This window comes from Branchiostoma belcheri, unplaced genomic scaffold, assembly GCF_001625305.1.
Source record: "Branchiostoma belcheri isolate BF01 breed outbred unplaced genomic scaffold, Haploidv18h27 scaffold98, whole genome shotgun sequence".
NCBI lineage: Eukaryota > Metazoa > Chordata > Leptocardii > Amphioxiformes > Branchiostomatidae > Branchiostoma > Branchiostoma belcheri.
Window position 1 is genome coordinate 1,254,229 of NW_017804664.1, and position 16,170 is coordinate 1,270,398.

General features: G+C 38.7%; 1 protein-coding gene across 1 annotated transcript in view; it reads right to left on the reverse strand.

The window, feature by feature from the left end:
* LOC109462037 overlaps positions 1 to 16,170 on the reverse strand; it is a 55,024-nt gene that overhangs the window by 15,477 nt on the left and 23,377 nt on the right. The window contains exons 34-51 of the mRNA XM_019758533.1: positions 15,873 to 16,095; positions 15,145 to 15,257; positions 14,627 to 14,748; positions 13,833 to 13,963; positions 12,837 to 13,010; positions 12,223 to 12,305; positions 11,474 to 11,624; positions 10,994 to 11,071; positions 8,885 to 10,652; positions 8,351 to 8,377; positions 8,124 to 8,204; positions 7,765 to 7,964; positions 7,022 to 7,160; positions 4,471 to 4,638; positions 3,807 to 4,109; positions 2,612 to 3,569; positions 1,071 to 2,409; positions 303 to 665 (exon numbers count right to left, since the gene is read on the reverse strand). Coding sequence (XP_019614092.1) covers positions 303 to 665; positions 1,071 to 2,409; positions 2,612 to 3,569; positions 3,807 to 4,109; positions 4,471 to 4,638; positions 7,022 to 7,160; positions 7,765 to 7,964; positions 8,124 to 8,204; positions 8,351 to 8,377; positions 8,885 to 10,652; positions 10,994 to 11,071; positions 11,474 to 11,624; positions 12,223 to 12,305; positions 12,837 to 13,010; positions 13,833 to 13,963; positions 14,627 to 14,748; positions 15,145 to 15,257; positions 15,873 to 16,095 — 6,421 coding nt within the window. The remainder of the gene's footprint in view (positions 1 to 302; positions 666 to 1,070; positions 2,410 to 2,611; positions 3,570 to 3,806; positions 4,110 to 4,470; positions 4,639 to 7,021; positions 7,161 to 7,764; positions 7,965 to 8,123; positions 8,205 to 8,350; positions 8,378 to 8,884; positions 10,653 to 10,993; positions 11,072 to 11,473; positions 11,625 to 12,222; positions 12,306 to 12,836; positions 13,011 to 13,832; positions 13,964 to 14,626; positions 14,749 to 15,144; positions 15,258 to 15,872; positions 16,096 to 16,170) is intronic.

Below are 16,170 nucleotides of genomic sequence, written 5' to 3' on the forward strand. Positions count from 1 at the left end.
TTGTTAGATAATATTATGGCATAATCCGCATTTTTCACCCATTGAACACTGCGTCATTGTTATCAATTGTCATAATATACAGTTTATCTAATTATGAATTTTTGTAACATTGCAATCAGAACACCCAAACAGTAATTAAAGCTATTGCTTGATATATCTTGCTGCACAAGACAAAATCAACCTTTTGATCACTTTACAACAGAAATATTTGATACTAACAAAATTGGATTAACTAGTACATTATTAGTGGTGAATGGCAAATCACCTTAATGTTGAAAACAAGTTGTAAAGAATCTACTCACGATTTCACAATCTGCAAACGCAGTGCCAGCCAGTGTTCCAGCATCCCAGAGGAACGTGTCTTTAATCTCTAGATTTCTTTCAATCTCGATCCTTGCATTCTGGTGGGAAATCGTCAGATGTTTCACATTGCAGTTAACTCCCAGAAGTTTCAGTTGCCCGTTGGTGACTGTTACCGAGTTGTGAACGGTCAGTGTCGGTGTGTCACTGCTGGGAGTGGTGCTGGTGATTTGGAGGGATCCGCCTGTCACACTGATGGAATCCATCGATGCCGAACTACCAGAAAGGTCCAGGTGAACATTTCCCCTTCTCAGGTTTATTGTAGACCAAACGATGTTCTTGCTCCACATGTTTCCATTAGTTACCTACAAAATATAAACGCAGTCACCAGACACATTTTTTAATATTCAATAAATCTCCTACATAATACATTTTAGTAGTAAGCCTATATCATAAAAGAGTTAAGAGAGTGGTGATGACCTAATAACTAGTAACTTACAAATTAGAATGTCTGCAGCAGTACGGCTCTGTCCTATAATTGATACAAATCACTTTGACTATTGCCTCCCTAAGGGAGCTGCAAATATTAAAATTAAGCAAAAATATAACGTACAATACATGTTGTATTGCCAACTTTCTTAATTATTAGCTAGACAAAATAAAAATTGTAAATATTTACATTTATTATATCATCTACAGTTGTCAAGAGCTGTTTATTTTGCAATTTCTATTTAACAACATTTCAATGAAATGGAATAAAAAGAAGTCACCTCCAATGTCGATTGCCACTCTTGTATGCCAGGGGTTCCATCAGTGACGATCTCATGGTTCCCATCCGATATCACGATCTTACTCTTGTCTGCTGAGTTTATCATAGCATCAGCCATTACCGAGGACCTCTGGAAGAAGAGGTTGCCATGCTGTATCTGGATGGATGCGTAGTTCCGGAACTGTGTGTTGATACGTAAGTCCTGGTAGGGTGCATCGATGATGATATGCCCGTAGTTCTGCAGTGCACCGTTCTCATCACTTGATGAGCTGGTGAAGACCATGCCCCCGCCATGGATGCTTAACGACGCTCCTGAGGAAATCTCAAACACCCTTGTCAGGACAAGATTCAGATTAGTTGTGACCCAGTCAGACTTCCCTTTCAGGACAAGGTAACGGTTGAGATACAGGGTTCCAGAGGGTGCCACTTGAATGTTCCCGTTGATGGTCATCCGGCTGCCAAGTCTGCCTGCTAATGTCCCTCCGGTCCAGACAAATGTTCCGTTTACATTAATGTCACTGTCACCACTCAATACCCCGCTTCTGACTTCAACATCGTGTACTGTTGTTGGTCTGTTGAACGTCACCTCTCCCCCTGTGACAACCAGATCATCTATTTCTGTTGCTGACGACGACTCGTCAAGCACAACGAGCCCTCTTGTTACCTTCAGACTGGGGATGCTTTGGCGTTGTTCGGACCCGATGTAGACTGTTCCGGCTGTGACTGATACGTCGCTGACTTGGATGGACTTGAAACCAACCTCTGGTCCATTCACTTGGAGCGATCCTCCACCAGTCAGTACAGCATCCTTCAGAACGCTGCCTACATAGGTGGATGAGCCGACAATGGTGAGAACATTGTTCTCGGACACGTGGTACGTCCCTGTCAGGCCATGGTTTATGCTAATGCTGAGTCCAGATCCAGGGGTACCCGACACTGTAGTTTGTCCAAAATTATCAAACGAGGACAGGGCAATGGACGCTGTACCAGGCGATGATTGCTCGACCTTGACTTCACCATTGTTTTGGAAATAACCGCTTCCCCGAAGGTTGAGGCTTCCACGGATCGAGACTACGTTGCCTGCAGAGTTGAATATCTTTCCACCGTGGTTGATGTTAATTGTTTGCGAACCTCTGGTCGTCACTGGTCCATTCAGATACATCACCGGTACTTTCGCAGTTCCGTCTGTGGAACCTTCAATCAAGAGTGATCCGCTGATAGTCACTGGGCCACTGCTTTGAATTGTTCCTCCGTTCCAACTCCAATTTTCAGCTACTGCCACGTCACCCATCACTTTGAACAGGAGTCCAGTTTGGTATCTTCCCGATGCCATGTGCAGCCTTAAACACAAGGATGACCAGGTTAATGATGAACAATTCGTTGATATTTTCAGATGAGAAACTCAGGTTAATATATTAAATGCAAAACTCATGTTTAAAAAAACGTTATCTTTCAATATCATCACAACTCTAGTATAATGAAATACTCCAAATCATATACAGTATTTACAGGAATTTATGACAAATTTGAATGTAATTGTACCTTTTAGTCCGTAGATTTCTTTCACAGTTCAATGTAGTTGTCGCGTAATCATAGTTGTTGGATTGAAGAATAACCTCTGGAACGTGCAGCGGCAGCCAATCGGATGAGTTTCCGCTACTATGGATGTTGAACACACCTCTGCTTGCTACTTCAATCTTAGCGACAGTGAGTTCACTTGAAGCTGTGTATAGGTCCAAAGTCCCACCACTGACGCGAATATTTTTTACCTGTACGTCTTTGCTTAGAACTGTTACTCGGGCCCCCACGTCCAGATTGCCAGAACCAAGCAGAGTGGATGATTGCTGCAACGTGTGAGTACCCCCCGATAACTTTAGCGTGGCTTCTGATAAAACCCAGATTACGTTTTGCCATGTACTTGACCCTGTGCAAGAGAAAACCCCTTTGAGCACCTGGACATCCCCGATGCTGTAGATGGTCGGTACAACTGATACAGTGCCAGTGGAGTGTATATTCAAGGATCCATTGTTGACGATACTGCCTGTATTTTCCTTCAGCAAGGATAAGATGCCAGTCATGTTTAGAGTAGCTCCTTCCGTTACTATCAGCTTCGCCCCATTTGAGATGTACAGCCTGCCAGAGGAAGAACTTCCTTCGACCAACGCCTCTCCATGGATGTACAGTTCTGTACCTGACAATCGGGCATCAAGGTGTCTGTTTCCCCAGCCCGGGTTTAGCTGCATCCTCTCTTCTACATGGAGCTGTCCTCGTGCACGACTACTGAACTTTCCAGCCATCCAGTGAAAGCTTCCCTTTACTCGCGCCATGTTTCCCACTTCTATTCCCTTGTTTGAATCGCTGGTAAACAAGGTAAGTTGCCCATCCACTTGCATGTTTCCGTTTACGGTAAGCGAATTGACGACTTCAAGGGTTATGTTCGGGAATGTGTGGAGATTCCGGATTTGTGTGTCGCTGTCAACTCTTACGGTGATTGGAAAAGCTAGAAGGCATAAGCAAGGCTAAATTCAATTTCAACTGGAAATGAGGTGAGGGGTTTGGCAAAAAACGGAATATATCAATGAATAACAAAAAGGCAGGAATAGATTTCATAATTACTGTTCTAATGCAGAAAATTGTCTGATTTTACTCCAAATGATGATGCAATGCAAAATTGATCTATCAAAGTTCAAATATGAAAAATATCAGTCGTCTTCACTAAAAGAAGACATTAATGTACCTTTGATTTGATAAACTTCATTTGCATAATATCCTCCTTCTCCATCCTGGCCGCAAGCTGACGATGTTCCATATCTCGTGTATGTGTTTTGGCCATTTGCTGACCCAAAACACTGACCACCATTTTGGACAGCAAACACGCTGAAGCCGCGAGATCGTGCGACTTGGAAACACTTTTCAGTGGCATTGACCCGTGCTTGGTAATGTCCATCCAGGCGAGGATCTTCCCCTTCCAGTATTGGTATGGCCCGATTTGAACTGTCCCTCCAGCAACCGAGACTTCTGTACCCTTCCTCAACTTCATCTTCAGACATATTGGTAAAAGTAAAATTATCAGCACTCTTTTATGTCATTTCTGCATTCTAGTGCCAACAAGAATTCCTTTTAAAATCAAAAATTTGTTCTTTTCGGGATGTTACTGTAACAATGAAGTCGCGGGCATAAATCAATTGTGACATACAGAGGCATTGTAAAAACATAGTGTTGCATACAATTCCAAATGTATTGCTTTATATAACTAATATAATTGCATCTTATACTCGTACATAACAACGTATACAAGGCAGTAACACATACCTTAATCCATTCACTAGCCTGATGAAATTATTGAAAAGAATGATTTGACTTGAAAATGATGCATTTGGTGTGTGTCAGGTTGTGTTTACCTAGTTCTATGACGACATCATCATCAGGTGCAGGAACCTTTTGTCCTTCCCAGTTGTCTTGTTGTGACCAGCTGCCTCCAGCAGGGGCGGTCCATCTGACTGTGGAGCCTCCAGCACAGCACCATACTGTCATGCACAGCAGCACAATGACAGCAGACGCCATTGCTGCTGTGAAGTAATCTTGGCATGTCATGTAGAGAAGTCATATGATCTTTAAAGACACATAATTAACAGATATATGATTATGAAATGTAAAAAAATGGAATGAAAATCAGAAATGTTCAGGAACTGATTTTTATTTAACCATTCCATTTGACGTGTAACTGATTTTAAACATTCTATTTGTGCCACTGAATTAGACATCAACCTCCACGTTAACAAGAAAATATATTGATAGCAGCGTATTTTGAAGTCTAAAGAGGATATCTAAAGTAAAAATATTATACGTGTCCATATTTAAGTGTCCATTAAGTGTAAACAATGATGAAATTATTTGTAATATATTGCCAATGGGTCAGTTTGACAATAAAAACAATGACAACACGTCAATCCATTTGGTACTAATATAGTTTAATTTGATTTAATAACAATGTTCTACATGTATGTTTGACAAATGACATAATGATCTAGAACAATTTTAATAGTAATAATAATGTTAATATGAATAATAATTAATAGTTAAAATCTACTATTCCATTGTAGTTACATTAAACTTTAAACCAGCATTATTCTCTTTGAGGTAAAAAAATACTGATTTTATCCGTGATTTACATGTATATCGTGTAAAATACTGCACAATGTTAAACTATAATCACCATCGCTGTGATCTATACAGCAATTCGAGTAAATGCATATAACGTCCAAGCTGCATAATTAAAAAATTACGTATTATTATCACGTACATAATGTTAGCTTAATTATACTATAAGCACAGAACTATGTATATTATCTGAAACGATTAAAAACAACTACATATACAGGTCGTTTAAGTTCAGTTTAACTTGATGATGTTGAATCTAATATCCATTTTGATTGTACCATTTCGCTCTTTCCACTACATCATTAGCATAGTCGTTTCCTGTTGTACCCACGTCCATGTTCTCATAGGTTTGCACATTGCCGGGTCCAGCATTGTACGCTGAAATGCCCCCTGTTTATAAAAAAAAAAAAATTGGGAATTGTTATAACTAAGACAAAGGAAGGGGCATTTTATTAATGAGACGTTTTATTACTACAATAACCTAAGGCAAAAATATATAGTATCTGACGTTAAAAAATGTAGCTATTATGTATAATAAAAACAAAGTAAACTAGAATTCCGAGATCTCATACCTCCATGAAATATGATCTTGATATGTAAATGTAAATTTCTTCTTTAATTGTTCAAATGACCTCTGCATTAACATGATATATGCATCGTGATGTATGTTAACTTTTGATTAACTTACAGATGTCCCAAGTATGGCATTCTCATCATTCACCATTACGAAATCATAGAATTTTCACATTAATTATGCAAATTAGGTCATCATTTGCATAATTAGTATCTGTTGAAGTTCCGCCTGCCATAGGCTACATAGTATTATGTAAAACACTGTAATTATAGAATTTCCTCATTAATTATGCAAATAAAGTCCTCATTTGCATAATTTACATTTAATTATGTACATCTCTCTCTCAGCTACCTACACACCAAAAATAATGAAAATATGTTGTTCCTGTCTGGACTTATTGGCTTTTAAACATTTCGCCAGAAAGTGCCCTGCAGTTCCAGAACAAGCCGCTAGGGGGCCCAAACTCATAAGACTTCTTCCCAAGCACGAGAGCTACCTTCCATCAAAATTTCATGACCCTAGCATGTCCAGATCGCGAGATATCAAAACCGGAAGTTGCGCTGCAGTACCAAGGGAAGCCACTAGGGGGACCAAAATCTTATCATTTCCAGTTTTTGTCACACCCTACCAACACACCAAGTATGAAACCAATCCATCCAGGCGTTCTTGAGTTATCTTGTTGACCAACAGACAGACGGAAGGACGGACGGACGGACGGACAGATAAACGCAACTGAAAATATAACCTCCATGACACATTTCATGGAGGTAATCAAAGTATACGCATATTAGTAAAGAGAAAAATGATCTGTATAGATTTGTACAAAACCTATTTCCTTGTACTTCATACACTTGAGCACTGTAGAAATTTAAGTTTATATTCCTAATGCGACTTGACAAACCTTCCATTGAAAAACATATCTGATCATTTATCTCTACTATAACTGAAAAGCGAGAAGTTGGATTTATGTTGAATTTTTGATAGCTAGTTTTATTCTGTATAAATCTTTTCATCATGTTTTCTTTCGACCTTTACTTAGCCCAGTGTGGCAAAAATGCACAATAAAGGTTGTCATTCATTCTATATGGATGACATTCGCACACGCAATAAAATCAAAATTAGGATACTAGGTTAATCAAAGAAATAAGATCATTTGGCGAAGGTTTGGGATCGTTGAACTCTTTTGTATTCAAAATGGTATATTGTTAGACACTAACCTTTCAGCTGCTGTTCTTTTGTCCATTTGGGGAATTTCCTTTGTATTGTCTTAATATTTTCGATGAGGATGTCTGTGCCCTGGCGGATATGTTCAATACTCGTAGAGCCTCCTTGCGGTGTGTGTGAATTCTTATCAACCTGAGTGGCAATATTTTCATACAAACAAAATGTCATAACAATAAACACCATTTTTTTGTTTGCTGAATCAAGCAGTGGTTTTGGTCAGCTATGACCTCTAAAAGAAATGCAGCTTTAAATTCATACTATAAACAGTAATGGTCTGTTAATATGAATTTGCAGATACAACTCAATTTCTCTCCCAATAAATCACAAAAATAACGCAGCTGCTTTGAAAAGTCTGCAAATGAGGTAGGCCTTGGACACTTATTTACTTCATAATTTAAAGGCATCCAGTGCAGTTATAGGGGTTAGTATCCAGTATTCTAGTCATTTATTCAGCCAGTGTAAACCACACTATTCCAATGTATATTGACCCTAATGGAGCAAAAACTTAAAAAAATAGTGTAAGGGACATAGGCTGATGTCATACTCTATGTATCATGGTATTTGTTGAACGTTCATGAATACTTATATTTTGCAATATTAAGGAAAACTTTTGGCACTCGAATCAGTTCTAAGTTTGGATGTTATGCACATAGTTAGATCATGGTAGCTTTTTTCACGGAAGATATTTCAGTGTAAGGTACGTTTTTGACACATGAACGGTGAAAATCATCCACACCTGCATAAGTCCAAACCCATTGCCGTTATCTCCCCACCCATTGTTATCCAGTAGAGTGCCTCCGCGGGTCTCCCGGCTGATTATAGCTGCTATAATGGCTGGGTCGATCTTCTTTTCTTTTGCCACTTTCTTGATGATGTCCTTGTACTTATCAACATTCTTCTTGTCTGTCTTTGCCATCTTCTGTGATGCAGCTTCTCCTATAAAAGCGTTTTGCTGGTAAGATATTAACCAAAATCTCCATACTGGTAAGATATTAAACAAATTCTCTTCAATATAACTCTTCTAATTGCTAAGACAAATGAATGGAAATTCTGAATAAAGACAGAAATAATAAAAAAGAATTAGATTCCTTTTACCTTTAATTTTCAACTTGTCCTGCTTGGCTGTCTGTTCTGATGTTCCCGTGGCGTCAACTTTTGTAAGATCCCCGTAGTCACCTACAGGATAGAATCAGGACAGAACTTTGTAAGAAAGTTTCTGCCTCGAAAGAAAAAATAATAATCTTCAAACAATATTATAGAAACTATTGTTATACTGCTACAGACATGTGACGAAAAAAAAGGTTAAATAATTTCGCACCGACCTTCCCCTTTAGGTGAGGGATTTCCTTCTGAAATATAAAAGTAAAATAAAAGTAAACACTTGTTCTGGAACACACGACACAAAATCTTACATTTTGCTGAACCAATATCTATCCTATATCTAGCTTCACTTGAAGTTATCATTATTAAAAAAGATGGTAACTCGGAACCTACATGTTTGTAATAAATATAAATGTCAATTTTAATTAAATGCAATCGGATATAACTTTACTAGCATGCAAATATTGAACGCAAGGCAACTACTTCCTCTCTCCCATTTGAAAAAAAAGGTGCTAAAGAAAACTAACTGTTGGGAAAGTCAGAGCACTATGAATGCGAATCACGATTGTCTCAAACTATAACAGTGCGCAATGAGTGTTTCTTAAATATCATTTAGCTCTCATTTCATATCTCTTTTTATTGAAACAAAAATACACCAAACCAAATATTATAGGGTATGCATATTGTCTCAAACATATGCAAAACAATGAAAAACAAAACGTAAATGTAAATGTCATTTTTTTTTATTTATTCACCTTCTGAGCCAGGAAGTTTCCCAGGTTGCTTGCCATCTCCTCCAGGGTCACCGTCACCTGGTCCTCCTGAACCATCCCCGGGGCCTCCTGAACCATCCCCGGGGCCTCCTGAACCATCCCCGGGGCCTCCTGAACCATCCCCGGGGCCTCCTGACCCAGACCCTGGACCGCCAGACGATGACGCACAGGGATCAGCTTGCCCTTGTAATCCTTGGATATCTCTCATGTTCACAGGGTTGTTAAACACGTACTGGTACAGGTTTGGCTGCAAGCTTTCGAAAAGTATGGGATCTCTTGCTGTCCACCGTCCTACCTCTGCGTCATAGTCACGGTATGTAAAATGTGTGAGTCTGGAATACTGATCAAGAAGACCCCCCGCAAAGCCAATAGACAAAGGTATTTCTGTGCCCGACTCTTTCAGAACGATTCCAAACGACGTACGCTTGACGTGTTTGACGGTGTTGCCACTTGTATCTATTATTGCTATAGGACTTCCGAGATGATCGGTCATGACGTATCTCATTATATCGTTTGTTTCCATAGCAATGACATGATTCTGTTTGTTATAGTATAACTTGGTTACTTGGTCGTCTTGCACTGTAGCTGTGACTCTAAACGGATTGAAAGGATCGCCATAGAAATAACGTTCTTCCTCCCCTGATGTGGATTCAACCACGGCGATACGACGGTGCAAACCATCGTAAGAGTACAGAACTTTGTAGCGGTCCTCTTCCTCAGCCGACGTTATCTGACCTGTAGAATCGTACTCAAAATGTTCTAAGTCATAGTCCGTTATGAAACCTGCGTCATCGAAATTATATGCCTTGCTATCGTATGTTTGTATCCTGTCCTGATCGTCATATGTAGCTGTGTGGTTTGTATCCAAATGATCCAGCCACCATACACGATTCCCATTCAGATCATAGCTGTACAGTTCCGTTAGGATATCGTTTTCCCTAACTGAAACCAACTGTTCATCTTCGTCATACTCGTATGAAAGGACAGTAACATTGCCTGCTACATCAACATTTTGCACTGCTATGAGGGACCTGTTGTTGTATAATGATTTTAGAATAAAGACATCTTTGTTTGCAATTTTACACCTATGCTCAACTGCCCGACCATAGCCATCATGGATGTATGTGCATGTCAATGTTCCATCAGTTACTTCTTCTGTCCAGGGGTTTTGATTTGAATATCGAAAGCTTCCTTCCTTGCGTAGCTCGTTGTATTCATCATACTCTATGTCGATGGCCTTTCTCCGTCCATACACAGTCTCGTCTATCCTGTTCAACGTAAGACGATCTCCGTATGAGAACGAAAACTGGGCGTCAAGATCATCCTCATAAACTACCAGCATCCTGGTCATCAGGTGAGCATTGTACTCATACAGTAATGTTGATTTTACCCTTCTGTTCTCATAACGTGTAATCTCGTCAACATTGTCGTCGTCACCTTGATGCACAAAGCATATGAATGTGGTATCGAATGCTTCACTGGTTTTGCGCGAGCTTGCATCGTACCAGTATGAAACGGTCTCCTCTCCAGGCATCACCCTTTGCACAAGTTTATTGTCTATGTTGAAGGTGTCCATCACCGTTCCCTGTGTAGAGTTAGGTGTCAGGTACACGATGTCCTTTGCATTGGCGCGAATGCGGGTTTTTAGGGTATGTTTTGCACCACTAGGCATTGTGATACTCACTAAACCACCACTGGAACCGTATCCAAATTCGTAGAGTCGCCCAGCATTTGTCACCATGTGTGTGCGCTGCAATGCCAAAAAGAGTTTGCTTGTTTTTGTATACGTATCCGACATTCAAAAAACCACATTGCAAATTTATACTTCCAATGCTGTCTGTGTGTGTAAACAAAGATATAAAAGAAATTGCGTTTGGTCGCCAAGTGATCCCATCTTTTCAAAAGGGACACTGATAGACTTTTTTTTACCTTTTAGCAATACGTCTGCTACTTTTACTTTGGACAGTTTCTTTTTGCCACTCTCCAGCTCCAAAACGCAGCAAGAATGGTAGAGTGCAATGTTTGGGAGTACAATGCTATCGATACTTTACACTTCATCAAGGGGATGAAGCTACACGCATGCAGATGTACCTTTCCCTCGGGGTTCCACACATAGAAAACTGTTTTCCCAGAGCTTGTCCTCTCCTCGATGATATCCCCGAGGTCGTTCTGAATGTTGTGTTAAGGTAAAAACACAGAGTACGCAAATCTACCCAAAACTAACGTATTGAAATTTGTTATTCCTTTTAAAATCACTGTGGTACTGTGTTTTAAAGGAAAAAAAAGTGGTATTGTGATTTTAATGAGGTAGGTGTAGACAATGCTAAACATAAAGATAATATTATGCCATCTGTTCGAATGATGCTTATGATATTTATATATGCTCTTTTAAGCGCTAGCTCTACCTCTAATATGCTTGTAATGTACAGGATGAAAGTATTATAGACAAAGACACAGTGCAGTGCTATCAGTTGCAACATTACAACATTAATGCTGTGAATGTCGTTGCTCTTACACAAATGTTATGTTGACCCAAAAAGGAACACATGGATTTTATGATAAAAAGGATACATATTCGTATTCCACCCACTTCTCCCCAATCTCCAGTCTTGTCAGCAGATTGCTGTTATTGTTGTAAAAGTAAGTCGTATTGTACATCCCTCTATGAGGCTGCTCTAACAGGACACGTCTTCCCGAGTCATCCCACGTTTCACGTCGAACCCTGCAGATATTGTAAAGGAAATCAATCAATCAATCAATCAAAAAAATGGTTTATTGCTAAAATCAAGAACATTGTAGCATAAAGCTGAATTACGTTCAAAGATGTACATCCTGTTTTAAAAACATTAACGACTGCACAATCTTGGAGTCAAGCTGTGGTAATAGAGTTACACATTAAAAAATATTTACACGATATTACATACATTTAGCATAGTGAAATTCAAACTTTGGTCATTCACATTAGTACTGTACATTTCAACATTGCATTAAACTATTTCATATACAAATTGAACAAGAGAGGAATTTACAGAGTTAAGAGCAGTATCATTTCATTGCGTTCAACAGTCTTAAGAATGACGGTAGAAGGCTTCTTTCAGATCAGTTTGAGACAACGAATACTAATATGAAATGCATGAGAAAAAAAGGAATATTGTATACATTTGAATGCAGGGCACATACATAAAATAATTGTTACTAAAGTAAACTAAACGTTTTTTTTTGTCTACATAGAAAATAAACAGAATGACCATAAACTACAATTAGATTTAGAGTTACAATCGCTCAGTACAGATGAGAGGGTGAGTTTAGATAATACTTACAATTCCCGAGAAGGCTCCCGAAAATAACTTTTCGTCAAACTATCCCTGTGGTATTCCTCGCTAGAAACTGCGTTACCGTTTACCTGTAAATGATAGAGAACAAACAATGGAATTGAACCATTTTCTAACTTAGATAAGAGTCTGAAACAGCATTAGCTTACTATTAGTAATTAGCAACTTTATTTATTATTTCATCTTAAACAAAGCCTGGGTAGCTCCTTCAACATCAATGGTTGATTTCAAAGAGGGCCAAAAGAAACATAACATAGTATTATTTGTAAATGTATATTGAAATCAGTATAGCTGAAAAATTAAAATAAAATTAAGAATACAACATAACTATATGTGAAAGAACAGAGGAAATTTACAAAACCAAAATGTCAAAACATAATCATAATCCAAAGTCACGTCCAGTTTCTCTTCTATGGTCGAAATCACTGGAGGTCATAAGTCTGCTAAACAGCTGCCTCGACGGGTTTTATGGTTGAGATGACCACTATTAGGACAGCCCAAGAATTATCAAAAATCAAGCACACGTATATGATATTTGGGCAACCCATGTTACGCTTAAATATGGTTTTATGAAAAAGGGAAAATAATCTCGATCTACTCACCTTGGTTACTGTTTTGTTCATCTTCATAGTAAGAGGGTTGTTATCAACTTCCAGTATAGCAGAATATTCGTACTGTGTAGTTAATAACTCCCCGGTCGGTAGAACTATATTGTTGCTAGACACCAGCGACACTTGGTTTCCCCATACAGGGTGTGGTGCCATCTCCACCACTACCTATGGTTTAGAAGGCACAAAATATTCACGTTACCGTTTTTATTACAAAGTCTCCACCTTCGTTTAACTTTTCTCATATTCTATGGACAATTTTTTCAAGGTATATTTTGAATGAAACACGGGCGTTGTATACATCTACGTATGTCACTGGGTTATATAATAGATTATGGTTGAAAGGCATGTCGGCATAGCCAAATAGAATTTCACTCAAGCGGGTCAATTCTGGGATCAGGGTTGATTTTCGATTGTACTACTCCAGTATTTGTAAAGGAATGAGTAATCTACCGCTTCCGTGACGGCACGCAGATAACACACAGGACTCCGCGAGCAGTGGATCATATGACACAAAGGACAAGTGTCAGAAATTCCAAGGGCTCATGTAAGGAAACTAATATTGGAGAGACTGAAAGATCTCTCAAGGCTATGTTCTTAGCACACAAACGATTTTGCTCGACTACCTCGGAGGTCTTACAACATATACACTTAGAATCGCTTAGACATTCTGAATCACTGGACAAAGTAAGAATATTGGACACAGAACCGGACTTCTTTGCACGAGGGATTAAAGAAGCCATCTGGGCATTACAACAATCCCTCAGCAGAGACGGGGGGCGCCACAGACTTTCTGCAATCTATGATACACTGCTCACGGAGTCACGTGTGTTATCTGTGTGACGTCACGGAAGCGGTGGATTGCTCATTGCCTGACAAAGACTGGAGTACAGTCAAACATTTGGGTGGGTCCAATTTGTTGTCTTGGAAGTTTAAACTTGCTTCATACTAGCTTAGACTGCTATTACAACACTATACCGATATGCTTACCCTTGATCTATCTGCATTAACTGTACTGGTTGTTCCATCTGCAGAGTTCCTCCTTGTTTCTTTAATTTTCCTCCCTCCTACACGAACTGTGGTACGGGTGATCCCTGGCACACTTTCGTCCACCTCCAAATCTAAACAACAGGATGCATATATGGCAACATGTTCATGTACGAAATGAGAGCAAGTGTACATTTACCGACTTTATATAAAAGGGAATGTTGAAATAATACTATTTTTTGTTTGGTCTATACTAATCTTAATATTCTTAATCATCTACTACGTTTGTATGTGATCAAATAGTTCTATTGCAATAATAAAAGTTGTTTATAAAAATGGTAACACTGGCTCTACCAGTGGTATACCATATTTTGCTGTAGACTGTAAGCCTGTCCTTGGTGTTGAAAAATATTCCATTGTTTAAAACTTTACACACTGATTGTGCCAAATCATTATGTTTAGCTGAGCTGTTTTATTCCGTGACAAAGACGAACTGACTAGTCGTCGAAAATTCAGAGGTATGTACCTTAGAATTTAATAGTCACTGATTGAATTGATCTTACTCAACTTGAGCTGTTTTAATCTTTTTCAAACTAACCAAACGAGAAATAGATTTCTAAAAGATTGTTCTTGCTGGTCTGCCGTGGTCATTTTGACGTTGTGTTTTTGATAAAGTAGGAGGTGTACTTCATCAGTTGTGAATGTAAATGATTCCATCTTCGATTCCTTTTAAACTAGAAACTGTTTAAACTTAAACCTTTTACAAAGAGTATAGATTCAAAGAGTCTTCACTGTACCTTCCTCGCCCAATCTGGTAGAAGTTTTCAACACAGTGGACTGTCTGCCAAAGTTCTTGCCATAGAACTTGGTGACGCCTTGGTTGTCAAACTGACGTAAGACACTTCCTGTTGGGTTGTAACTGAAACACGATAAACAAATTAGCATTGTAACACGCTGTCTATTTGATAAACGAAATTGTACATATACAAACTATGGCTAATATATTACGAAATAACTTGATAAAATGAAGCCTCATTTCCATGTAGAGAATTAGTGCACAACGATAAAGACAACTTAAATTTATTTTTAAATGTATATCTAAAATAAAACTCAAAGAGATCTAAATGATTCTGTTTTTAAATCGTCTTTTACCATTTTGATAATCGCGTGTTAGATAATGCTGTTGTTTTAATACTTTTAGTATGGGATCTTCTTTTCCTGAGCTGTCAAACTAACTATTGTCCAATTTGACTTAATTTATGTCTCTCACCCTGTTTCCAATGTTTTGAATATTCTTAATATTTATGTTACGTACGCCATCATTCGCCTGTATCCAGACGGAGACTGTATAGCCGTTAGCAGGCCGCCATTTTGGTACGTCAGTTGTATTTGTCGCCCGGTGTTGTCCGCTAATGCACTCAGCAATCCCTAGACGAATAAAATTTTCTTAGCTGTAAGTCAAATTCCATATGATTCGTTAAAAAGCGGTCGCGGTCAATTAAGATCAAGTATTGCTTTTTACCTTGAAGGTGTACCAACGCATGAAACATCTATCGACATGATACTTGTAGAATAAGTCGCCAAGTGGAATTCATTTCTTCTTTCGTAAATAATTTCATTAGGATGGCAAGCAAATGAATAGCAAAGTTGTTTGATCACAACCATGAGCCGACGTTGCGATGACCGCCTGTCATCTTCATCAGGGCAATTCTGACTGGTTTACTGTGCACAGACGCTAGATGTTACTTGGTGCATAGTGCACTTAATGTATTACATGGTTCACAGTGCGCTGTTATTTGGTTCACAGTTCACTTAAGCTAGTTATTACTGTTAACAATGCATTTCCGAACGTAGTGCAATTGTGACATACATACTAGGCATTGTTACCAGTAGTGATCAAAGAACTTTGTTATTCATTCGTTTCTTCTTTGTTTTGTTTCGCCATTGCATGCGTTGTCTTTGGATTGTGATATTACACAAAAAACATAATTGATAGCCAGAAATATAATTACATTTTTTACCATAATAATTTAGTTATCTCACCTCATTATTCTTTTCTAGATACAGATTCTGCCTGTATGGAGCTCTGATGGTATGTGGAGTTCCGTTGTCGTCGCGGTCAATCAACATGGTCTTGTTTGTTGATGGGAGGAGGATGCTGGTTAACTGTCGATTGTCCTTGTAGCCAAACTCATAGACAGGCTGGTTTCTTGTTATATCAACAGTTTGAATGTGTTGGCCAGTGAAGTCAAAGATGTACGCTTGACTGTAATAGTAGAAAAAAGGTAGTACATAAAAAAAATTATCGATATCAATTCAACACAATACATGGAGTATATAC